This window comes from Protopterus annectens, chromosome 13.part0 (assembly GCF_019279795.1).
Source record: "Protopterus annectens isolate FY-2018-M chromosome 13.part0, PAN1.0, whole genome shotgun sequence".
In the NCBI taxonomy this organism is placed as follows: Eukaryota; Metazoa; Chordata; order Ceratodontiformes; family Protopteridae; genus Protopterus; species Protopterus annectens.
This window is the reverse complement of record NC_056747.1, coordinates 505222210-505249570: the sequence shown is the minus strand read 5'-3', so window position 1 is coordinate 505249570 and position 27361 is coordinate 505222210. Positions and strand designations below refer to the sequence as shown.

Below are 27361 nucleotides of genomic sequence, written 5' to 3'. Positions count from 1 at the left end.
TGGCCTTACTTAGAGCTACTCCTTCAAATAATCTGTATAACTGTCAGACAGTATTTCATCCAAACTGTCTGTTAAGGTCAAATCTGTTTCCCTTTTAACAGCTCATCCCTTGCATAAACACTTCCTAAACCAAAATATTTTCTCTCTCTTATTAATGAATCATACAACCCCTTGCATGTAGTCCTTTGCCTGGTTATTCAGCTCAGTAACAAAATGCACCTATGGTCTCCTTCTAGAGTCACAACACTTACTGAACTTAACTCTAACGTCTATTAGTTCTCCTTCCTCTCTTTAAAAAAATAAACTATTTAAATATGTAAGCTTCTTCCTCAGCAACCAATATAATGTGGGAAACTGTACTTTGCAAATATTACTAGTTGCAAAATGACTTCTGGTGGTTGCAGTTGGAAACTTCTCAGGCATTTGCTACAATGGAATTAAGGATTTCATGTAGTCAGAGCTACAAGGTTTGAATATTTCCAGCTCCTTTTGCTTACTGTGCGAGTGGGCAAGTCACTTAAACTAGACAATGCTCCCAGTTTACTCATGAAAAGGGACACTTGTGTCCAGTGGGCTTATGCTGTTAAATGAATAAAATATGAATAACAAAAAACATTATGCAACTGTGAATTATAATTCCAACACATAAAATCTAGAAAACTAATAAACAACTTCAAATATTTTTCCTCTGCAAGTACCACTCTGCATATGGCAGTTTGCCAGGGTAGTCAATAAATACACAGACACTGACTAGCCTCTGTGAAGCATCTATGTAGACTGTACTCTCTGCAAGATGTACCACATAACAGGCAACTTCACGTAAAGATGTCAACAAGGAGAAAAAGATCTAGGCAGTATGAACAGCAGGAAATTAATTCTGCTCTAATTAACAAATCTTTAACAAAGTAGATAGGATGCCAGTGACAGAAATATGAACGCCATCCAAAGTAAAGCATCACATAAAAAAAATTACCCTAGAGTCTTAGTTGTTGACATAAGTACAGAATCTTATCACTGAGGAATAAGTGGCTAAAGCTAACACAGCCCTTTCAGACTAAATATGTATATTTAGTAAATCAATTAAAAAGGAAACTTTTACAATAAGCTGGTTTAGGATGTAGAGGTGACTCTTGTAAGTACAGGAATGTCAACATTGCTTCCAGATATCAGGAATCACACAATAGATTTTGATATGCCTCTAGGTGAAGCTTTAGTACAGGGGCAATAGGTTATGTAGAATACTTCTTTCACTTTCACGAAGTAGTCTCCAAGGTTCAAACTAGAGAAATCTTCGAGATAAACTAAGGCATGCACTGAAAACAATGCAATACAAATTGGTATTCTAGCTCAATTAACATTGAGAACTGCCATATACTTACCACATCACTGATAAGAGACTGTGAATATTCCTTTCCTCCCTCAGAATTCAGTCTTTCAGGCACCTCTTCATAAGTGGGGTGAAAATGACGTTCTATTTGTGTCTCATCATCTGCTTCAGTGCCATCAAAAGCCTCATCATTTTCTCCGCTGGCCAGGACAGTTCCACTCTGCACACGATTACTTCTGTTCTTGTCAATGTTTTTCTTATTTGTTTTCTTCTTTTTTGATTTCTTAGTCAAATAATTACTACTGTCCTGGGGAAAAAAAACAAAACAAGTCCATAAATGGAATTGCCGCAATATGTACATAAACACTAACTAAGCTGACAGAAGACGATAATGCATGTCATGTTCAAATCAATGTGCAGCTATTGCAGATGCCATTGTCCCACTATTTTAACCCTCATGTCTCATCCCTTGCTCAGCAGCTGTATGTAATTCCTTTGCAACACCTATTAAAACATAATTGCATATGCCAAACAGTTTCATGACAAAAGCAGTCCTTAATATCTCATCAGAAATTAGCCCCCACAATCTTAAAGTCATTGTGCCTCCTCTTCTTAGCACTTTCAAATCCCACTGTCAAAGCTTTTTTTTTTTATTTTTTATTTCAGGATTTTGAAGACCAAGATAACGTTTTTTTTCTGTCTATTCTCTCTTTCAGCAATTACATGTTTACAGTCTTCAGTTTCTCCTCATGTCTGACATTCTCTAGTGTACTGACAATTTTAGCTACTTATCTTTGAACCCGTCAACTAACCTAGACCATTCTTCAGGTGCTAGCCTTCAGAACTACAAGTGATATCGCAGAAGTGGTTACACTTATACAGTGGATGAAGAATGGTGCCTAGTCAAAGTACATACCTTAAAATACCCATTAGCCTACTCCACTCATTCCTAATACTACTGTACTGCAATATGATTAATCATCTTCCAAATTCAACATCAACAGACAATAGGATACTACCGTTATTTTTTTCCAGCCATTTTCCCAAATATTATTCCCTCATAAAAAGTGTTTCTGCTTTAATGACTTTATGTTATAGATCAAGACTTTTCATATTTTGGCACTAAACCCAGGCTGTCAGTCTAAACATGCCATCCACTTAATCAGGTGGTCTTACAGGCAAATCTCTCATGTTTTACTAGTGGTCCCACATTGTGTGATCTAAAAATAAATTCCCTGCTCTGTACAGAATAATGGTAATAATGGACATGAAAATTCAAAACAAAAAAAAATAAATCCCCAGAACTGACACCTACAGTGCTTTGCTGTTAACCTATGTTGCAGACACTGCTGTCCTCTCCCAACCATCACCCTCTGCTCCTTGTCTTTAATCCAACCATCCATCTCACTACTTTGGGGCTTACCACAGCCTCATACAGTCATGACAATCAGCTTTTATTACTACACTTGTCAGATACTCTCTATTTCTGTCACAATATAATTGTAATACTAGACCAAAAAATAACCTGGCAAGACTTCCATATAAAGCCATGCTGACAGTAGGGACCCAAAAAAAAAAAAAAAAAAAAAAAAATTAAGGCCTTTTAGAATCCTACATGGCACCAGTCTGAAAATTTCTCCATGGCCTTTCCTGGGGTATAAATAGATCACAGGCTTATAAACTCAAGATGCCCTCAAAGTTTCTTGTGCATGGCAAAACAATCACCATTCTAATTTCTAGGTATGCTTCTATCTCATATGACTCACTGAATAAGACAGAGAATGCACTGAAGTAAAATAACCACAAACACCACATTTTTAGCAACTCTGATGTCAGACTAAACCCCTGGGCTTTGTCACCACTCACAACCATGCCAGAGCTTCTTAGTTTTGTTCCAAAAGTCATTTTATGACAACATATCATCTGATGAGATTTTCACACTTCCCCTTCCTAAAAAATAATATCAGCTGGTCTGCCTGGTTCAGAGTGAAACAAAGTACTCTTATCAACAGCAACAACATGTTACTTTTTTTCTGACACAAGATTGTTAATTTCTTTGTTCTTCCTCTTCTTGAAAGATCTATAAGACCCAGGTTCTCATTTCTTTTGTTTCCATGTGCCAGTCATATTTCAACTCCTGCTGTGACTTTCCTTATCATCTGCATTAACTATTTCTAACTCCCATATACCAGCTTAATCCTGCTCTTCCTTTATTCAAGCCTTCAAGAGCCAACAGCCTTTTTAACTTGACACACATCCTGTCTTTTGACTCCCTTGTGAATCAAAGGAACCCCTTTATTCACCTTCCAACTGACATTCAATCTCTGGTGAAACCTACAACTTAAATGATTTTAAGGGAGTCATATACTTCTAGGACCTCTCACATCATAAATATAATCAAAACTAGAGCACCTATGTGTTGTCAGTGGTCTCTGACCATCTTACATCACTAACTTTATTCAATATACGCAAAACATTGAACTCTTGGGTGAATGATCATCTCCACTGTTACATGCACGCACATACGAGCAAGGTTTATGATTGGAACAATGTGCCTGCGGCATTACTGTCATATTGTCTTTTAACTCCTTTACCAATGCTAGTTTTCAAAAAGATTGTTCTTATCACCAACTCTTTTAGGGATACTTTGGTTCCCATACATAAGAGAACTTTCATGTCAAAATGGTTTGACATGTTTGTTTGTTTGTGTCTTTCGGCTTTTCCCAGTTAGGGGTCGCCACAGCGGAACTCCGGTCCTCTAATGATTGGTAGTTGATTTTTACGTGCCGAGTTACCAGCCCTTACGCTAAGCTATACTTAGAATTTGTTCCTAATTTCAATGGCAAAGGACCAAATGGGAAAAATCATTTTAATATAATTTTATACCATAACATTTAAAAAGAATAAAAATCACATGTGATAAAGAGGATACATAGTCTTTTACGCCTAAAATCATAATACTGTGTAGTTACATTTATGTATTTGATAGTTCAAATATGCATTACTTTGAAAAAGAACAGATAGTTTTACATTTGTTACTCTGAAAAGACTTGATAGCTAGTTATATTTTAAACTGGAAATGCTGCATGACTTATTTTTAATGGCCATTCCGTCCTTAATGTAACCCTCTCCACAAATTCCAGAATACTTTGTTATAAAACTGTAAGGAAAAGACATTTGGACACTCAGTCTTATGTAGTATACTGTAAGAGCTAAGAGCATTAAAGGCAAGGATACTAAAGCATTTCAAATGTGAATGTCAGTGAACACTAACTAAATTTTTGCTCCAACATTTCATAGGCTTGTATGCAAGTACTAGGCAATCAGTCTGCAAAGCATTATTATAAGCTAGTCCAAACCCCTTATTCAATAGTTTCACCCATTTTCAAGGAGGGTAAAAGAAGAAAGACCTGGAGAGAATCTGAGGCTGCCCATCCAGTTATCAAGGTTACCTTAAAGGTGGTAGGTTTGCTACTCTGCTTGACATGTAGCAGAAGTTAGTTCCAGAGGTGTGGGATACACTGGAATATGACTCTATCAGGCCAATGTGTCTTATTTGTTGATGAAGGTTTAGTTCCTTTAGTCAGGTATTTGAGGCATCATTTGTTTTGCAAAGGAAGAAGAGGTCAAAGAGGGTTGGATCTTTCATGGCTTGAAAACTTTTGCAGAGATCTCCATATGGAGGGTCTGTAAGAGATGTGACTACAGAGAAGGCTGCTAGATGGTTTACCTTTAGAAAGGCGACTCACACTCGGGCGAACAGCAATTGTTCGAAAGGCTGTTTGCAAGGTTTGCAAACACCGAACGAAAAAAGGTTCAAATGAGCGAATGCACAGTGACATTCGCTCATTGCACATTCAACATTGTGGGGCGCATTGCACTATAGTGGGGTTTGGAAAATGGTCCCTTTCCCCATTGTAGTGTGATCTCAGAGTTAGAATATTATAGTAGGGGGGTGTGGGGGGCTTGCCCCCCTGCTTTACACTTCTTTTTTTTTCAGTTCGACATTAATGTTCGAAAAACAGCGAATCTGCTTTTCGATTTGCTCTTTTTCGAACATTAAGGACTATCACCGTTTTCACTTTCGTGGTTATGAGTCGCTCATATGAGCATTTGTACCACTGTGATTCGGCTTTATAAAGGTAAACCCTGCCAGACAGTCCTGACAACTAATATTTTTGTGGCCACTGATCTTTTTAGTTATAAATCTCCCAGGCTTCTTAAGTTGATCAACATGTTTAGCCAAATACATGCCAAAAAAGTAGATTATATTCAACAAAGGGTCTGATGAGATACCACTACAAGAGAATTAAGTCTTCTTTGGATCAAATGAAGATGCCTTTGGAAATTAGATGAGCTGGACAGAAGGCTTTCTGAACTACTGGGGAGACATGTAGGCTAAATGATAAGGAATTATCAACAAGAGTGCTTGGGTTCCTTATGACAGTGTCTAACTGGAGGGGTGTGTCACCTCTATTGTATGTGAAAATAGTTTATGAAACTGAAGTATGCTACACTAATTCACATTTAATTTCAGACTACTGTCCTTGAACAAACTGCAACTTATAGTCGCATGCAGACTTCAAGAACCATAGGCCAGAGGTGTTGGCTTGGAGGTCTGAGAAGCAGAAGCCAAATAAGAGAGGGCTAACAATGATTCCTGTGGTACACCATTGGTAATTTGCTTTCAAAAGTGGCACCTATGACTCTAACCATGTGGGTTCTGTCAGAAAAGCAGTTAGCTATCCAGCCAGCAACATTAAGAATTTACATGTAGATTTACAAGACAGTCAATAATACCGATATGTGGCGTAGTGTCAAAGGTCATGGCCAGGTCAAGATATGCTAGTTATACTTCAAAACCACTATCCTTGTTTCAGTTACTTTTGCAAAAACAAAAATAATGAGCTTAAACAGGCAGCACCTTCCTTTGACAATGCCAAACTGATGAGGATGAAGGGTTAAGTTCTTTTCATTACCTAGATTAATGAGGTCTCAGATAATACACTCACAGCTTTACATTTGAGGCAAGTGAGACCAACAGGTCTAGAGTTGCCAAGATCCTTGGTTTGGCCACCGGTGTGTAATGGTACTGTAATGGCTGCTTTCCAAGTTTCAGGAATGTAGCCACTGCAGAGGCTTAGATTAAAGAGGTTAAGTAAGGGTTCAAAGAAGCCATATTTGGTACTGATAATTAGGCAACTTGGTATATTATCAGGGCCAATGGATGAGGCAATCTTAGATTTTGAGAAGGCTGAGAGAACTTCTTTCATAGTAATTAAGGAGGTGGTTGGGGTTGTGGAATCTGTGGAACAGCAATAACAGTTTGTGGTGTAGCATTTTCAGTAAATTTGTAAGCTAGGATATTAACTATTTCCTTTGGGTCAGAGTGTGCATTTATTGTGGACTAGCTCTTCGAGCATTGCTGCATATTAGTACTTAACTTCCTGACATAGTTAGACATATTTGCAGTTGTTTTCAGTTTTAGTTGCTATTTTAAGTTAATATTTTGCTTTGAACTTCCCGATGATAAAGAAATCACATTCTTTCAAAAGTGTATATTACTTTTAGTCCTGATATGCAATATGAGCTCCCTATGACACAAAAAAAAATCATATTTTCTGAAAAATGTACATTACTTTTACTCCTAGTATCATGCAATACAATAAAGGCATTACTCCATCATTTAATGAGTTTGCCTGCCAGAACATCACATACAAATATTTTTTGTGAATTGAATAGGTCGACCTACTGGTAGTATGCACAGACTGCAGGACAGTAAATGTGAAACCACTAAAAAAATCTGAGATGTTTTCTCAAGAAAATATGCCACTTACATCTAGCTACAGAATGGACTTAGTTGGCGATTTCTAGATATAACAACATCTACACAACTTTAAGTTACATACACAGATTTCTCTCTTTATGACTGAGATGGGGGAGGGGTGCAATTTCTTTAGGAAAAAGACATCACAAATTTAAGAGGAAGGTACAGGATTTTTACTTCTGATGTAATGTCAGTTCAATGTTGTTGTGTCTTTCGGCTTTTCCCAGTTAGGGGTCGCTACAGCGGAACTCCGGTCCGCTAATGACTGGCAGTAGATTTTTACGTGCCGAGTTGCCAGCTCTGACGCACAACCTTCAACGAAGGTATGCCCATTCACGCATGTCTCCACACAGAAGACGCTCTATGGATACATTTTGCACATGTACTGCTGTGTCCACCCTGAAGACAAGTTATAAAATTAACCCTAAGAAAAAACAAAATGCAGCTTGGCAGAATGTCACTTTTATAATGCCTGTAAAAGCCTGCATTTGATACTTATACATACCTCAGATACTATCTGAAAACTTTTAATAAAACAGAGCAGAATTACACTTGAACACTCAAGAACATGGCTGCACATATAGTGCCATTTCATCATAAAGGACTCAAGTGCAACATAATACAAGTTATTACTTATTCCCACATCAGGTAGATCAGTAGCTAATATTTTGGTGCAGCACAAGAGAGAGGCTACACTCCTCAGTGTGCTGTCCTTAAGATGAGATGTTAAACCAAGGCCCCACCTGCTTGAGCGGGTGATAGCTCAGGTGGAGGTAAAAGATCCCATGGCACCTATCAAAAAGAGTACAAGAAGTTCCCCGATGCCCTGGCTAAATTTCCCCTAATAGTATAAATATCACCTCAGATCTTCCCTGACAACAAGCTACTAGCCTAGTGGGACTAACCAGGCCAACAAAGGATAAACAAAATAAAAATAAACTAATATAGACTAGAGCCTGGCCATGGCCAGTATAAGGAGCTTTGGTTTGTAGCATTATAAATATTTTTCTCGAAAAAATGATTGTCACTTTGGATATAATGTCAAATCTGTATACATGTATTCTGAACAGGTATTGCATTCCCAAAACCAAAAATAGAAGTAATTTAGCTCTCCTTTATAGAAAATGTATTTTTATTTAAGCCTATTATGCTCCAACTTTACATAAAGCTATATCTCAGGAATTATTTTCTCTTGTAATTAAAAACGGATGTAAAACAGATATGGGTAGTGTACTAGGCACTGCACTTGTACTAGAATTTGTGTATAAAATGTAGACTATAGCATTATCATGTAACTGTCTGGCCATTTCGTCCTTGCTAGTACTTATGCATCTGGATTGCATAATACAATGAACAGAAATGTCACTTACATGGTAAAGTGGATACATCTTTTTACTTCTGACAAAGCCCCAACTCAGTGGGAAAATTGTGGAGGTTTACATTTTTATTGTTCATGAGCTGAAGTCATTACTATGCTTCCTATAAACCAAATATTTTGAGTTTTTAAACTGTCAGAGTTTACTGATTGGAAAACTGAAACAGGATACCTTGAAGCAATAATAATAATGATAATAATGATAATGATAATGATACAAATTTTGTGAAACCTGTCTTACTACTATGACCTTCTTACTTGAAAGTCTCAAAGCTATGTTGTCAGTAGATTTATAGTCCCAGCAAGAGCATCTTTGGCATAATGATTTGAGAGGAAGGGATAGGTAAACAGGTAAACAGTCACCACAGGGCAACAAGGTTAACAAGACCCACTTCTGGAGCCAGGTCAGCAGACGGTGCTTCCTGGCGAGTGACTGACAGCTAGGTGATTCATGTAGTCCAGCCAGACTCAGCTGAAAACAAGCTGCATTTGAACAGTCATATGGGCTTAACATCTGCAACCCAAAGGGTGATGAACAGGTGTGATGCCAATCAAGTGGCAGACAGGAGATCGATGAATTAAAAGATGGACTTGATCCATGCAATAGCAACTGGATCTTGGGATAAAGAATGTCATCTCACTACCGGGAAAGGAGCTGGAGCTTGTTTAGGATGCTGATAACTACCATTTTGCTTTATCTGGTCCTACATCTATACGGCATTAGTTTTGGAACCAAATATCTCAAGCAGAGGTGGCCTCTCTCCTACTCTGGAGCTGACTCACAAAAAAACTGTGAGAGAACACTCAAGTCCATAAAAGGGTCACCTCACGGCAACCCCAAACAATAAAATTCTATCTGCTGTTTCTGCACATGCATCTAAGAGCTATTCAGAGTACTTTTTCCTTCAAAGAGATTGTGGGTACATTCCTCAAAACAGTAACACCTACAAATTCCTGGGTTCTACTGGAAGACTTCATTGCTCATGTGGAGAATAATGGAGATGCCTATATGAAAGTAACAATGAAAAACAGCTTTCCTGCTATGAACCTAAGTGGTGAGCTTCTGTTGGACATACGTGCTAATTCCAGAATTTCTAGAACAAATACATCTGAACACAAGAATGCTCATAAGTGCATCAGGTACCCCAGCATTTTGGGCCATAGGCCTGCAGTCACGTCATCAGACTTGAGGCTATATGTGGGGGCCAGTGGATGAACACAGGTGTTGAGCTGTCAACCAATTATTATTTGCTCAAGTCTGGACAGGTTCAACTGTTCAGTCCTCCCCCCAAGAAGAGATTCTTCCAAAGACAAGGAGAGGCTGAAAACATAGTCTTAATGGTCCCTGTTAAATATGCAGTAGATGAAACAGTTGTAAATAGTTGTTGCCAAAAAAGTGCCTGGTGAGTCACATGGTAGTAACCCCAGGAACAGCTGGAGGATATCAACAGCAGAGGATTTTGATGGGTTAAAAAGAAGCAGTACAATGCTAATGGAGTAGGTTTTGTATCTGACAGGTACCAACAAGCCAGAGCAGCAACAGCTATACTACTCACTCAAGCAAAGGCCATCCTGTGAAAGGAGTTTGACTTTACCATGAAAAATGACTTTTGGATGGCCTCAGAGTTAGTCCAGAAAAGCATTCAGTAACTCAAGAGCAGGATGCAGGATATTGCCCACAGTGTTCCAGCACGATTGAGGAAATTATAACTTTAACTAGGGACATGGATGGGAGGCACAGTAAGGAACTCCTGAATCCGGGGGATATGGCCTAATTTCAGAAGTCAGCAGCAGAACCAGACAATGGAAATAAATTCTGGTGTACGGTTCTAGTGGGCAGATTAAACAGTTTCACTGTGTCAAGGCTACAGGAGTAGATGGAACTCATCCAAAAATGCTGAATGCTGCAAGCATTGTTGGGCATTAATGGTTATCATTCTTTTTCAACATAAAGTGCAAGGTGAAAATACTACTACTGGTCTAGCGAACTGGAAAGGCTGTCCGTATTTTATAAAAACGTGGGATAGCATTGTGTGTTGTATTTACACAGAGGTCACACATGACAGTCTTGTAAAGGAGACTTCAATTAGCATTCAAGCCTTGAGTTCAGGAAGAGGAATACAGATCCTGACCAGTTTATGAAAAAATAATCTAGGCTTTATTTCGACAACAGAGGGGAGGGTTCATGGGAAATTTGCCAAGGGATTATGACATTTCAATTAAGCTGATTTGCTTAATATCATGAATGATAAGAGTGACTGTATTACTGATAAACTGCAGAAAATGAAGTCCAGCACCCATTTTTCCAATGGTTAATTTGATTTTGCCTACCTAGTGTTGGTGGAACATGTGCTCAGATGTTTTTGTTTCACATTGTAGTTTACTGTATTATTAGTTTTTGCCTCAAATACCTTGAGAGAATTCTTTTTATGTGCAATGTGGGTGTTTGCCATTTTATACTGATTGTACAACTATGCAGTTATACATTTAAGTAACGGTGTGGGGTATATGGAAGGGTGCAATTGGGCTTGTGTTCTGCAAAAGCTACAGTGTAGCTTACACTTTTATAAATTTTGTGAAAGTGGGTCCAGTGAAATGACAGGAGTACATTCTTCAATACCATCTACATTTGTTTTGGGGACTGCAGAAGGCATGATCATGTACCCCAGGATGTTTTGTGCCATATGTCGTTAATTTCCAGTATTTGAGAAGCAAGAGTTGTGCTCTCATTCTTGGCAATATGTTGAAAATGTTGAAAATGTTCAAAGTGGGAGAAGGACTCCACAAGGGTTATATCCTTCTTTTAAATAAGAAACATCTTTATTAAATTACCATGCATGACATAGGCAATCATACATTTATATAAATGAAAAAACATATTGATATAATTTAGTTGCAAACATTACACATCACAAACCATACTGACATAATTTTAGTTGCAAACATTATATATCATTTATAATCTACCCAGTCAATGTCAGTCATGCATTACATAGCTCATTCAAATCCTGCCTTCTTTTAAACCTCGTTCCTCCTCTGCACATGTTGGGTGACCTGAAGAGGGCTGTGCACAAGAGGTGCCCACACAATCTGACAGACTTGGAGTGCTTTTGCCAAGTCAAGATGTGCCATGCTGATAGACTCCTACCCAAGAAGACTGAATGCTGTAATTAAATCAAAAGGTGCTTCAACAAAAGTATTAGTTTAAGGGTGTGCAAACTTATGCAATCAGCTTATTGTACATTTTTTATTTTTTATATTTTTCCCCTAACATATTTGTTTGTTTTTCAATTGAACTCTACAGGTTATAGGTCACATTAAAGGTGGGAAAAGTTTTGAAATTATTTATTGTGGTCTCATTTTTTATATCACAAAAACCTGGCATTTTAACAGGGGTGTGTACACTTTTTATATCCACTGTGTAGAAGCCTTAACTGTGTAGCTCTGTAATATCCCTTCAGATTGGGTAATCCCAAACCACCCTGTTCATCTGGAAGAATCAGCTTATACCACTTGACTCTTGCCATCTTCCCTCCCAGATAAAACCCTTCAGCTCTTTATTAATTGCTACCAACAACTTCTCTTCTGGTTGATAAAAATATGCCTGACCTGTGTATGAAACTAAAGGGACTAAAAATATTTAAACTGTTTGTATCTTGCTATCCATATCCATATAGCAGAGCTTCCGATTTTGCAGTTTTTATATTATTTTTGTTTAGTCTCTTCCCACATAACCTTAGCTGCCACACCAGAATCCTTTTTAATCCATACTCCTAAGTACTTCATTTTATCATGTTCCCATAAATATGGCTATTGCTGAACCAATTTGTGTGTGGGTACATCATTTACAGCTACTGCCTTTGTTTTAGTTTAATTAATTTTGTATCCTGAAAAGATCTGAAACTGACTCAAAATCTTTCACAACACTGAAATATGCTTTTCTGGTTTTATCAGGTACAAATACCCTCATAAGTAAGGGTATTTCATCCAGGAACAAGATCATAACATCTCTGTACTCCTCCCTTATCAGAATCATTATAGAGTACAATGCCCCCTTCAGCATATACCTTGCCAAGCACATGCAGCAGTTGGAGAGACCACATAGGTTCGTGACCAGGAAAATCCAGGGTATCAAACACCTATCTTATACAGATACGCTAAAAGCCCCGTCCTGCTACTCAGTCTCATACAGACTGCTCAAAGGTGACCTGTGTCTGGCATACAGGGCCATCTCAGACTCAACCTTGATGGAGTTGCTGCATATCCTGAAGTCAAACTTCATTTGCGCAACATGCATGCAAGATCTCAACCTGGTCTGTGACATAAACAGAACTTGTTGGCGGGATAGATTTGTGTCCCAATGAATCCCCCATCTGTGGAATAGACTTCTTCTCCATGTCAAGAAGAGTAACTCACTAGCCCTCTTTAAAAGGAACCTGGATGACTACATGGGAAATAGAAAATATACCCCTGGGATCCCAACTGTGTTCCTGCTGGACAGGGAAAACAGGTGCTGACTTTGTGGGAAGATGGGTGAAATTCTTGGCTTGGCTTATAAGGGCCTCCAGACCAATAGCCTAGTATCATCCTATGAACATATAAAATAATGTCTAAAATACAGCCAGATTTTCTTGACTATCATACCAATTGTATCCTTCAATTTCTGAGTCTCTTATTTTCTTTGCCAATGGTTCTAAATATAGTGCAAATAACAAAGGGGAAAGAAGACACCCCTACCAGGTTCCTCTGCTCAAACAGAAATTATCAGATAAGAATCCACCCACTTTAATTTTCATCTCCGATCCCTCATATATCCTCCTAATGAACCTTATAATTTTATCAGGGAAGGCAAATGCTTCCATTGCCCTGCTCATAAACTCCCATCTTACTCTGTTAAATGCTTTCTCTGCATCAACACCCACCAACACCAGTGGTATTTCTTTTTTTTACATTCAGCTTCCCTCTGGATCATCAATGTTCTGGTAATGTTGTCAAATGTTTGCCTCCCCTCCACAAAACCACACTGATCCATATCTATAAATTTTGGCATCACCTTTGCCATTCTTTTAAACATTATAGATGTACACTTTATAATCATGGTTTAGGATTGAAGTGAGCCTGTATGAAGCTGCATTTGATGGGTCTTTACCTTTTTTAGGCATTACAGCCACCACCGCTTTCTTCCAGGATGTTGGTATTTCTCCTCCTCCTCTTAAAATTCTGTTAAACAAAACCCTCCAGATCTTTATCACTTTTTTCCTCTCCTAGCTTCCAACCTTCCACAGGAATACCATCTATTCCTGGGGACTATCTCATGGATTGATTATATGTCGCTATTTTTATCTCATGGCCTCCTATCCTGGTAGTAATTCAGTCTCATCTACCTCTAACCTTGGCATATTTCATTCTTCCATAAACATTTCCATTTGTACTTTTCTTGTTCTCCATATTTCTCTGCTTTATACAGGCTTTAATAAAATTTCTGAAATACTTCTAGTACCTCTACAGGATCTCTTATCTTCCTTGTTATATGCTCCCTAAGCTTGGCACCAATACTTTCTACTTTCTGTTCCGAGTCATTACGCTAAATGTTTTTGTGCTCTGGTTGCATTATCAAAAAACAGTTGCCTATCAGCAATCTTTCTAAACTCATGGATATTACTGAGGTAATCCTTTATTTTCTGCTTAGCATTCTGCAATTGCTCCTCTTCTTATTCTGTGAGATTCCCCCTATTTATTTATTTGACATTTGTTAACCAGGTTAGTCCAACTGGGCTAGTAGCCCGTTTTCAGGGGAGACCCGAGGAGAAAAGCTCCAATAGAGACATTTACATTACAAATGTTACTAGCACATACAGGGTTTTAATACCGACTAAATTACAGTAGTAGTTTCATGCTCAAATAGAGAAATATACATATTATACATAAGTTACAGAGAATAGAGTGAATAGATAGAAGTTACAGAGAATACAGAAAAAAATTTAAAAAATATATGGAAGATAAGTAGATGGAAGTCAGTGGAGAGGGGGAGAGGAAATATAGTAGTGTAGTGCATTAGGTAGGGGCATGACAGGGACAAGTCTTAATGTTAAGAAGGTAGAGTTTTAGTTCCTTTTTGAAGGGTTTGGGGTGGGGAATTGATCTGATGTGGGAGGGGACGTTGTTCCAAGCTGGAGCTATTCTGCAATACTTTAATATTTGTCAGTCCCACTAAATAATTCATGTTACTTCTTAACCATATCTCTCACTTTTATTTCTACCCTACTTTTAAATTCCACTTTAATATTATTCCACTCCCTAGATATATTTTCAGAAAATATTTCTATCTTTTCTAATAACTCGCGAATAATTTCCACTACCTATTCCCTAAATTCCACTCTTTTCAACGGATAGGTGGGAAAGCGCCAGTGTCTCACTTATTTCTTTACCCTATGTTTTATTTTATTTATTACTGGTGCATGATCTGAAAGAGTTATTGGATGCATATCAAAACTTTTAATTAAATGCACATGTTCCTATGAAATGTAATTTCTGTCTAGCTTAGCCCAGTTTCTGTATCTTAGAAAATATGTAAATTCACTCTGAGCTCCTACTAAATTTACATCTTCCATGCCAAATATTTTAATAAATTTCTAGAAAAAACTACCCTCCTTTGTTATACTTTCCCTTCTGGGCCCCCCATACACATCTTTAAAGCTGCAAATCATATTTCCGTCCCCACCTATAAGGAATATTCCTGCCGAAAACTGATTATTTCCCCAGAATTTTCTTAAGCTCCATTATAGCAGTATTAGGTAGAATATAAAGATGTGCCAGTGTAATCCTCATTTGCCAATAGCCCCTTAGTACTACAAATTTATCATTATCTTCTTTATTCTCTTCTATCACTATTGGAGCTCCTCTTGCAGTTAATATAAGTACTCCTGTTTTCCTTTGTCCCAGATAATCTGCTGAATAACCACCCTGAAAACCTTTCTTTATGAGACTCACGTATTGAGTTCTTTCCAACTGTGTCTCCTGTAGCATAACTATTTGCACTCTACATTTTTAATATAGTTCACTACTCTTTTTTTTTATGTATCTGTGAGACCATTAAATTTAAACATAATATAGAGTCACTATGTTAAAAAAGGTATTATTCCCAGCTTTTATTTGTAATAGCTTTGTGTGAAGAACCTAGTTCCAGCTTTTGTGTCACATGCACACACTGTTTGGCAGGTTGATATATTATATAGTTGTTTCCTGTCATATCCATTTCAGCCTATGACACATCTTACAAAACTTTTCGTTTTATTGAAAGCCCTAAAAAAATACACCCCGGACACTCTCCTAAAACCTATTAACTTAATACTAACACAAAAACTATGTACAACTTCAAATACTGAAGTCTTACCCCTCTAATAGGAACAATTGTCCCAAACTGACAACCATACTCACAGATGTGTGTTAATCTAAAAGGAAGGTTATCTATGCTAAGATGCATAGTACAGTCTGTGCTTCTAAGTGTTTTCTGGTTTTGTCTTATCTTTATTTCTCTCCCAGAAAAGGAAACACCTGGATCCTTTCAGAAAACATTATCTCCTAGCCATTGAAAGAAAGAAGTATTCTGTTTTTATTGCTCTTTATCAGATTGCACCCCTGGAGACATGAGAACCAGATACAGAATTGCTTGTATGTGCATCTGTTAATTTATTTGCTAGAGGAAAACTTTAGTATATTCAATATTCTTGTTTATTTCCTTTCTCTTAAAACTTGTTGATAGATAAAGCCAAGGGCCTTAATCCAGTCATTCACCTTTACACGAATGAGAAAAATACACATCATTTTTTTCTTGTAACATACTCTTTAGACCAGACTCCTCCTTTTTTTTATTTAACATTGCAGTGCATATATTTCTTAAAATTGAACAATCAGAAACAGAAAAGGAAGAATAAACAGGGGGACCTGTTTACTTTAGTATCCTTATTACATTTGAAAATAACTGATAAATCTTCACCTTACAGCATGTAGACTATATCATGCACTATAAATATATTACTGTTAAGAATAAAATTTTGATTTACTTACAGTTAACCCTCTCTTTCTTCTTCCCCTCTCCTAAGTCCTCCAAAATATTAATGACATGAAGCAGGGCATATGCTTTAGAGTTCCTTACAAGTTTAGCAAAGTCAAATAAGTCTAATATTTCTAGCTTTTCCTGTTCTGTCATGTTTCGCAAATATAATTAATGCTCCGTAATCCTACATTTATTTGTCAATTTTGAGTTACTGGTTTTATTCCAATTTATCTCCATCTCCCAGATCCAGTCTCTACGTCATTTCCAATGCACTCTCGATTCTTCAAGTCAACTCTTGTGCTTCTTTTCTGTCTTTCAAGCATTTTACGTTGAAACATTAGAAAAGGTTTCACTGACACAGTCTCTCTGTATTCTTTATTACCAAAGGAACAAGAAGCAGAATCATCTTCTGTTTCACATCTCAATGTTTGTTGGACAAACTTATAATTCCTCCTTAGCATATTCTGCATCAAAAAATGATTTTGTCCCTCCGGGAAAGAATAATCTGAAGATAGTTGGGTACAACAGTTTGACTCTCACTCCTGCTTCTTGACAGTCCCTGATTAGAGACATACATTTACTACTCCTCTGCCTGGTGTACAGTGAGTAATCATTTTCCACAAACACTCTGCTGTCTACCACTTTTAGTACTTTGTCCTTCTGCCACTGTTTTGTCAGAATCAACTCCTGCTGATAGAATTGCATCCTTACTATTAAAGGTCTAGGTTGCTTTCTCATGACCAGGTTTGGAGCATACACAAAATGTGCCCTTTCAATTAACAACTCCTGCTGTGAAATACCAGTCCAGTTGCTTATTTGTGCTTTCATAAAAGTAATACAGTCTGCCCCTTCCAGCTTCTCTGGTACAGCAGAAAATCTTAGATTTTCCCTCTATTATTTTTTTTTTTTGAAACATCTCTTCTTGAGCAGTCTCATATTGTTAGCCTTTTCTTCATTTCGATCTCTGGTTTTTGCAGTTTTATCATGTCATCTGAATATCTGTTTAAAGCTTCTTCCATTTTCCTGCCTTTTGTTATTTGAGTTAGTATACTCCATCAGTGATCCACCAAAAAGCCAGATAAACATATAAAACAAAAGGAACCACAACAGATGCAGCAATGAGAGACAGATGTAGAATAATACAAAACCACTAGCGTAATAAAATTTAATTCACCGCTTTCGTCCAAGGACTTCATCAGAATAAATAAAAAACATCACAAAGCAAGTTTAAATACATTCAAAATCTAACAATCAATTAACCAATTAAATAAGCAATTTATAAAATTCAGTTATTTAATCTTTCAATTAAAAAAGGAGGCAACAATACCTTCCCTTTTATGGATTTGTAACTTCCTGTGCTTCAAAAAACATTTAATATTAATGGCATCATTTATACCAGGGAAACAGTCAGCTTTCAACTTGATCTGCCATAAAGTTTCCCTCTGCTGTATATCATTTTTGAAGTCACCTCCCCTCAAATCTGTTTGACAAACTTCTAATATTGAAAATAAAAATTTTTTAAAACCACAACAAACGATAGAATGTTTGTACAAAGCGTTGGTAACATCTTTCTTTTTGATACCATAATTATGTTCTCTAATACGGGTCCTCAGACATCTGCTGGTCATCTCAACGTAAAATGCTGGACAGGTGCTGCATAGACTAATGTAGACAACACCTTTAGTGTCACAACTTACACCGTTGGGAACTGTTAAAATTCTTTGATGGGATTCTATGGTAATGTAGGGTCCCGTAGAAATAAACCTACACATGTTGCAGTGATGACAACACTGCATTCCTTTCTTATTGGTGGTAAAATTGCTACTGTGAACAGGACTAAATTCTAAAATTCTTTTTAAACTAGAATTATTTCTTGACACAAAAAAAGGTTGTTTGCCTATGACTTTAGATAAGTCAAGATTACCCATAATAACCGTCCAGTTCTTCCTAACCAAATTTTGTATTTGTTGACAATCAGCACTCATGTCAAGAGAACAAACCAAATTGGTGTTTGGATCACATCCATTGGCAACGTAGGTACTATTGATGTTACCATGTTGTTCCAGACTGCTGGGGTGGTCAAGCAATGCTGGATATAGCTTGCTCCGTCTGTTCAAAACCTCAACGCTGGTCTCAACCAGTAAAGTATGGTCGTAACCCCATTCCAAAAATAAGGAGGTGATAAAATTAAACTCCCCCGTTAAGTCTGATTCTTTTGAGGTCACTCGGCACGCTCTAATAAATTGACCTTTAGGAATGTTTTTTATAACATGTCTGGGGTGGTTACTAGAAGAGTGTAAGTATCCATTGGTGAAGGTCTCTTTTCGAAAAATACTACTATGAAATCTATTATCAGTGTAATCCCATTTCAAACAGATGTCTAAAAAATAAACTTTTAAACCCACAGTCCCCTTAACAAACTTTAGGTAACTAGAAAAAATGTTGACTTCAGAAATGAAGGCATCTACTGTTCAGAATTGCCTTCAATAACAAAAAACAAATCATCTATAAACCTACAATAAAAACTGATCCCGAATTTCTGAGTAAGCAAGGGAATAAACTCATGCTCCCACCAAGCCATGACGATGTTAGCGTAAGCCGGGGCAGCTGGAGAACCCATAGCTACACCCCGCTTCTGTCTATAATAAGTCTTCCCAAATAGAAAAAAATTGTTATGTAAAATAAGTTCCAAAAAGTTGCAAATGGTGACAATGGCACTGTTGCTAAAACCAATGTTGCTGTTGCCTAAAAAGCTTCTAACTGCTTCTACTCCCTCGTGATGGGGAATACAGGTATATAGTGATACAACATCCATTGTAAAAACAATATGTCTTTCAGGGTCAAAAAAACCTTTCTGGATGTAATTACTAAATTTTACTAAAAAATCCCAAGAATCTTTTATGTAAGATTCATGATGATGTAAAATTGGTCCGAGAACAGCATCAATGATTAAAGAAACCCCCTCTGTGATGGAATGAGGTGATGACACTATTGGCCTAAAAGGGGGGTTATCCAGACATTTATGGGTCTTGGGTATACCAAATATAAAACCTATTCTAGGGTTTTCAACCACACAAAAATCATAAACTTCTAAAGTGATGTCACCTGACATCAGGGCATCATAAAGAAGTGAATGAATTGAATGCTGTTTCCGTTGAATGTCAAAAAAAGAAATAACTTCATATTCTTCACAATTGTTTAGAATCTCTAACATTTTGGTGGTGTAAGTGTGTTGTTTCATTATCACAATATTACCACCCTTATCACTTTTCATGTACCTGAGTTCACCATTCAAGGCTTGTAGATTGTTTAATGCCTTCTTCTCTTCAATTTTTAAATTATTAATAATTTTTCGCTTATGCTCTAACAAATCTGTGACATCTCGAATACATAACTCTTCAAACACCTTAATGGTGTGCTGTAACTTAGGAGTGTAATGAGAAGGTTTTATTAGAGCTTTATTAGCTACAGAAACATCATGCATTAAATATCCCAAATTCAACTTTCTGGTATACTTCTTGATATCTACTATGGTTTTGCTGTAATTAGCTCTACTAGTGGGAACAAAGTTTAACCCAAAACGCAATACCCTTAGTTCACAGTCAGAAAAAACATGTCCACTCAAATTAATAATGCTAAAATGTCCAAAGTCATTGGTTAAGTCTCCTCTCCCGATGAGTTGGACCCTAGGAAGGTGCGACTCCTGGTCAAAATGTTGGTTTTTGAAGAATAATTCCTCTTTGGAAAAAAAGAAGAATTAACATTAGAACTAGTGCTGGTTTTAGTTCTAACTGAATTGTCACTGTCACAACGTACAGAACTATCAGTTTTATTATCACCAGTGTCTGTGTCAACAGGTTCACCATCAATGACGCAAGTCTCACCGTTTGTTAAATGATTAATACTAGTTGGTGGCATCACATTTGAGTTAGTCTCATCAGAATGAGAATACAGTTCATTGTCAGTAATAACAGCAGAAACACCGGTGCCATAAACACGCTTGCCTGGGTTGTTAAACGGCTGCACCTGGTTATAATTCCTCCTGTTAAACCCAACAAAATCGTTGTAGGCTGTTTTACTTTCGTAAGACGAAATGTCCCTCAATAATTTCGATTGTTTTCTATTAATAATATCAGTCGAGTGCTGCTCAACCTCATTAGTCAATTGTTGAAAAAAATGGTCAAAAGAATTATCGGACATCTTCCGTTTGAAAAACGATTCATTCACACTGATATCGTTCTTTAAGAAACTCATTTTAGCTACATTGTTATCTATTAGTAGTTTCAGAAACCTTAATCCAGCTTCATTAAAAAAACAAACTAAGTTATCAAATATAGGCTGCCCAATGGAAACACCATTAGGGCACTTGAAGAACCTAAGTCCCTTAGGCACAATTTTTAAGTCAATGCATTTTAAAAAGTAACAATTCTCCAATTCTAGAGACCTGTACCTTTTCAGTAGCTTCAACAGGCTGTCACGCTTGCGATTAAATTCCTCGCTATTGAAACCTTGACATGGTTTGTCAAAATTGCAAAAAGGATTGTCGACAGGTTTAAAGAAATGCTCAGCATTCTTATAGTTTGGTAAGTCACGTCGGCAGGAAAAGACAGATTTGTTGGCGTTTGCGTCTTTGCCGTGAACAGGAACGTTATTCAATTCAATAACAGTCTCCATTTCTTGAAAAGGTTCGACCGGACTGGAAATGTTGACCAAACGGTCCTTTTCAGTTGCTTTTGCTATTAAGAACTTCAAAGAGTTCTGAATATCTACGAGAGTTGTAACCAGCAAGCTGTTGATACTGCATCCATCAGAACTAGGCGTAGGATGCAAAGTCATATTTAGTAAAGAATCCTCCGCTGCCTCGGCCATGGAACAGGCACAGGAACACCAATAATCCACCAAAAAGCCAGATAAACATATAAAACAAAAGGAACCACAACAGATGCAGCAATGAGAGGCAGATGCCATTAATATTAAATGTTTTTTGAAGCACAGGAAGTTACAAATCCATAAAAGGGAAGGTATTGTTGCCTCCTTTTTTAATTGAAAGATTAAATAATTGAATTTTATAAATTGCTTATTTAATTGGTTAATTGATTGTTAGATTTTGAATGTATTTAAACTTGCTTTGTGATGTTTTTTATTTATTCTGATGAAGTCCTTGGACGAAAGCGGTGAATTAAATTTTATTACGCTAGTGGTTTTGTATTATTCTACATCTGCCTCTCATTGCTGCATCTGTTGTGGTTCCTTTTGTTTTATACTCCATCAGTGTTTCATTTATTTTAATCATCTCTGAGTACATTTGACTTATTTTTCCCTCTAGTTACTGGAAGTCATGCCTTGCACCAAATATGGATCTGCACTGCTTTTTGCTGAAAAGCTGCAGAGTTCTTCCAAGTCATTTTTTCCTCAGCTTTTGTGATTGATCTTCTTTATGGTTCCCTGAATTTCTTTTTTGCTGGCATCCAGGCAATGCACTTACTAAGCAGTTACTGAAATTTATCCAAAAATAAAAATTTACTGGCTCTCTCTTCTGAGTTGTTTTTACACTGTGAGAGCTGAAATTAGGCTTTTACTCAATGTGCAGCCATCTTTGAAAGATCCCACAAGGGTTATATCTTGTCTCTTCTATTTCTGATTTTCATGGACAAAACATCCAAGTACAACCAAGATTTACATAGTAGCCAGTTTGGGAATGCAAGCAGTGCACCTTTGCCATTTATAGATGATGACGCCCTTCTACTCTGAAGTAAATATATTTTCTAAAGTACATGAGAGTATTTCGTTGCTGAGTGTCATGCAAGTGAAATAACCTTAATATCGAAGAATAATCAGGTGAGAAGTAGATGGCGAGTTAATATCAGAAAGAGGGGAAATAAAAAAAAACATCACTGCCTGAATGATGGCTGTGCAGAGACAGTCTTTCACCCTGTTAGAGTAGAAGGAAAGAGGCTGGGGCCGAGGTGGTCAGCAGGTACAGGTGACAGCAAAAACAAAAATCAATATGTGCACAATTTGGAGCTTTCTTCACCTAGCTATACCTGCTACAGTCCCTGGTTTGCATCTACTACTGAAAAGAAATTGTTAGGCATTGTTGCAACCACTTCTTCAACTACTAAGTAATGGGTAATACACTCTTTTAATCACCTTATTCGGGTCTTATGAATGAACATAAATGATGATATTGTCTTGATTCACAACAGAAATCATACTATTCAACCAGTCTCTCAATTCTAATAACTTCTTAATGAAACCCTTGGGAGGGTGGCTTAATGGCTAAGGTGTTTGCCTTACAAACGCAAGGTGCAAGGTTCGAGTCTCACAAGGGATAATTGGCTAGGCTTAAAATGGCTCGCAAGGGCAGTTAGCTTAGTACTAAACTATGAACCTATGAACCTAATCTTTTCAAACACTGCAATTCCTGTTGAATTTTACTTTTGAGAACTACTGGTACATTCCTTTGACACATATAACAGACTTGACATCAGTATGTATTTTATATAACAATTTTCTTACAAACCTCCCAAGTGTGTTAAGACATCAGGATTTCTCTGTTAGGGATCTGTACAGTATCTAAACAGTGTCTGCACCTTCCTGACTGCAAACTGTAAGCACGCACTTTTTACTTTTACAGTATGAATTATTTTTACCATTCCATGCCTCTCACAAGGCAAATAACCCAGTGTCAGGATAATTTAATGCTTACATTCTGTAGCAAGGATGCAGTAGAAAAAATATATTTTATTTCTTACTTTTAGTTGTCATTTGTGAATGGGGTTTGACCACATTGTTGAATATGCATGCAGTTCTCTCCTGTGTATTTTTTAATTTTTAAATCCCAGTAGTTCAAGTAGTATTTTCTCACAAAATACTCGAGTGTAGTTTAAATTCAACATTTTACTTAGCTTAATAATGCTGTAATAATTTGTTGCCAGCATTCTGCAATCTGACTTGCATTATTATCTTAGTGTTTCTGGTACATTTTAAAACTTCTCTGTTTTATTTTCACTTCAGTGGTGTTAACAAACAGTTCATTTTCAGTTTTCCATTCAGCAAACATGAAATTTCCTTTGAACATACCCATTTGCCTTTTATATGTTAGAAAATGGATACATTTCTCAAACTTTGTTGTGTTTTTAATAGATTTTATAGAAAGTTTCCTCTTATGCCCACATCCATGCTTACTACAACGCTTAAAATTTCCATTGCACAATATTTGCTCTATACCTCATGGATCTGTTACTCTTCTCTATTACAATTCTTTCACACATGGTTCTTGTTTTCGTATCATTAATGTTGCAAAACACTCATTCTCACTTTAGTTCTTACTCTTCTTTTTTTCATTAGAATTGCATCGGGCCTTTTGTACATCTATTTCGTCTAATTCTTATAACAATCTGCCAGTAATTTAGTTTACTCTAGACCTGACTATATGGATGTGCTTTTAACAGCCTGTCTCTTGCATGTACATTTCTTAAACCACAATCTATTGTCTTTCTTATTAATGAATCATGCAATTCTTCAATTTAATACTAACTTGATTATTCAGCTTAACAAAATGCACCTATGGTCTCCTTTTACAGTCAAAATACTTACTGAATGTTCTCTGAATTCTACTAGTTCTCTTTTCCCTCCTTTACAGGATCACAGGAGGTTATTAGGCTAATGGCTCTAGGGCCCTTAAAAGCCTAGCCAAGTACAACCCTTGTTCCCAAGAATATCAAGGTATTAAGTGGAACTAAGTAAACAACTACCACTGTCCTAGAGGGATACAAGTGAAACTCCCAGGGTGAATTTGCAGTTTCCCATCCAGTCATCCAAATTATACTTAAATAAGGTCAGTGAGGGGCTCTGCTTCACCTGAATTGGAAGTTTTTTCCAGAGGAGAGATCATCTCCGTGAGATGCATCTGCCTCTTCAGCAAGTCCTGCTGAAGTCGGATACTAGGTTGAGTTCCCTAGAGTGAGTGCACCATTTGATTTATGAATGTGTAGCACTTCCATTACAGCACGATTCGAGAATGCTTTATATGCAAGGCAGAGGTAATCTCTGAGTAGTCTGTAAGACACAGAGTATAGTGATAGTGATTTCCGTCTGTCAAAGTATGACACAAGCTGAAGACCCTGACTTTTCTTTGTAAGAAAGCTTTGAAATATTTCCAGTTGCTGAAGGTGCCTGGTAAGGTACATATCAAAGGTAGCACTGTACTCTATTATTGGCCTGATGTGTGAGGAGTTCAGGGCGGTGATAACCTCTTTTGTTCTGGATGCAATGCCCTTGCGTATGAGGTAGGCAACGTAGAAAGCCTTTCTTACCACTACGGAGATGTGGTGGTCAAAGGAAAGGTTGCTGGCACCCTGTGTGCCCAAATCTCTCACCACTGACTGCGTGCTTAGGGTGTTGTTATTGATGTGCTAATGTGCAGGGATGTTGCCCTAGCCAAAGGGGATGTTAATGCTTTTTTTTGCACTAAGTTTGGCGCCAGTCATTTGTCTATGTAAATCCCTCTTGTAGGATGTTCACATCTCTTGGGGACTCTATGACTGCACCCACTTTGCAATTATCAGCAAAGTTTGTCAGCCATAACCCTTTTGTTTCAGCCTGCACACCTGAGAAACAGATTCCAAACAATAGGGGCCCCAGCCCAGATCCCCGTGGAACACCACTGGTTACTGGTCTGCTGGTGGAGGTAGAGTCACCTGTTTTGACTGTGTATATTCTATCAGTGAGCCAGTTTGTAACCTACCTTACAATATACAGGTTGATCTCCAGCTGGGTGAGTTTATCAATGATTCTTGGGTGGGGAATAGTGTCAAAGGCCTTAGACTGTATGCAAGGATTTGCCTTCGTCCAGGGCTTTAGTGACTGTCTCAAAGAAGTCCACCAAGTTTAACAGGCAGGATCTCCCTTTAATGAAGCTAAACTGAGTTGAGTTGAGCATTTGGAGGTTTCCTATACCTTTGTTAAGGTCCATGATTATTTTTTCCAAAGCCTTGCAGATTAGGATCGTCAGGGCTTATGGGTCTACAGTTCCTAGGTCTGTGGAGGTGCCTCCTTTAAGTAACAGGATGACGGTTGCGGTTTTCCATTCAGCAGATACAAAACCAGTTGTTAGACTGTGGTTAAAAAGAGAACCCAGCTGTGCAGCTAGTTCCTGTTTTAGTCAATTTAGAATGTAGCCTGGGATATTAGCAGGTCCCATAAAGGCTGTGTTTTTGGCTTCTGAGAAAGCACTTACAACCTTCTCCTTGGAGATACTAGGTGAAGGCCAGGTGTTAGGCATGGTTTGGGAGATATGTGGCGGGGATAGGAGGGAGAAGTTTTCACTGAACCTGTCAGTTAGCAGGTTGGCTACTTCTGCGGGTTCAGTATATATAGTGCTATTAACAACCAGTTCTTCGCAGATCAGGTTTTTTCCTTTACGATTTCTGACGTATCTAAAGAAGGCCTTATGAATATTCTTAGCGAAGGAAGCTAATCTGGATTCACAGTTAGTTTCAGAATGCCTTACTAAGTGTCTTGCTTGCTTGTTTAAGTGGAGGAGGGAATGCTACCACTTCAGAGACCATTCCTTCCTGCTCTTGCACAGCAATTTCTTTCTCTTACTGTATAACCCACTAATGGCGGATGTCCATCAGGCAGCCTTGTTCTTTTTAGAGGATTTTTTTTTTTATCCTATCAGCTATGGCTGAGTCAATACATTTGTATAAATGCTTATACAAGGCATTGGTGTAAATTCCAGTATAGGTGTCGATGCCATCAGTGAGGGCAAGGGCTATGAAGCTATTAATGCAGTCACATATTAGGTTGTAATTGGATTTGGAGAAGTTTTTTAATCTAGTTGCTGCTAATGGGGGGGGGGGTCAGATGTTATTGTTATTTCTAATGAGACTGATTTATGATCAGACCTCACTAGGGAGAGCTGCACACATGGGGTGGTGCAACCATCACCCATGTTAGTGAACACCAGATCCAGAATGTTTGGGCTGCTTGTGGGGGTGTCAACCAAATGGCCAAGTTATTGGATGTGATGAAGTCCAATATCTTTGGGCAAGTGTGTTAGTACACGTTTAATTCACCCAAGTGATTCAAGTAGATCCAAGTATGTAGTGTGGGTATCCTGGTTCATGGAGGGAGTCCCATCACAGGCAATAACTTGAAGAAGAGGGTTACCTATAGTCAACTGCATCTGGATTAATTCAAGAGAATTGTACTGTTTAACCAATCTAGAGGTGTATTTATCTTTGATGAATATTGATACTCCACTTCTTTTAGTTCTCGCACTTTCAGTTTGTGGTCTGAATGTGTGGAAGGCATTATAACACGGTATGGCTGGGGTGCTTTCCGCAGCCTTAAACCAAGTGACTGTGACTGCACAGATGTCAGCATCTTCTAAGGTGAAGGCTGCTTCCAGTGAGTGCAGTTTTAGGTTTAGACTACTTGAATTTACCAGCATAACCTTGAGGTTGTATTTTGAAGATATTTTTATGTCAGGTATTTTGTTGTTGTGACATTTCTTAAAAAAAGGCACTATGGAGGAGGCAAGAGCCTTAGCCAGTAACCAATATCCCTGAGGTGACAGATTAAGATCATCTCTGGCAAAGCAGCGTTGTCTATCTACCACATCATCCCATGACATTTAAACAATATAAAATACTAAAATATGTTTATGTTCTTCCTCAGCAAAAAAACAGAATGTGGCAAACTGCAATTTACAAGATTCTTATTCTTTCAACTCACAGCAAGCAATAAATTTACGGCTTCAAAGCTTCT

General features: G+C 37.6%; 1 protein-coding gene across 9 annotated transcripts in view; it reads right to left on the bottom strand.

Moving 5' to 3' along the window:
• Positions 1-27361, bottom strand: part of LOC122787415 — a 678631-nt gene that overhangs the window by 211947 nt on the left and 439323 nt on the right. For all 9 annotated transcript variants that reach the window (XM_044054125.1, XM_044054129.1, XM_044054127.1 and 6 more), the window contains one exon: positions 1380-1634. In XM_044054125.1, coding sequence (XP_043910060.1) covers positions 1380-1634 — 255 coding nt within the window. The remainder of the gene's footprint in view (positions 1-1379; positions 1635-27361) is intronic.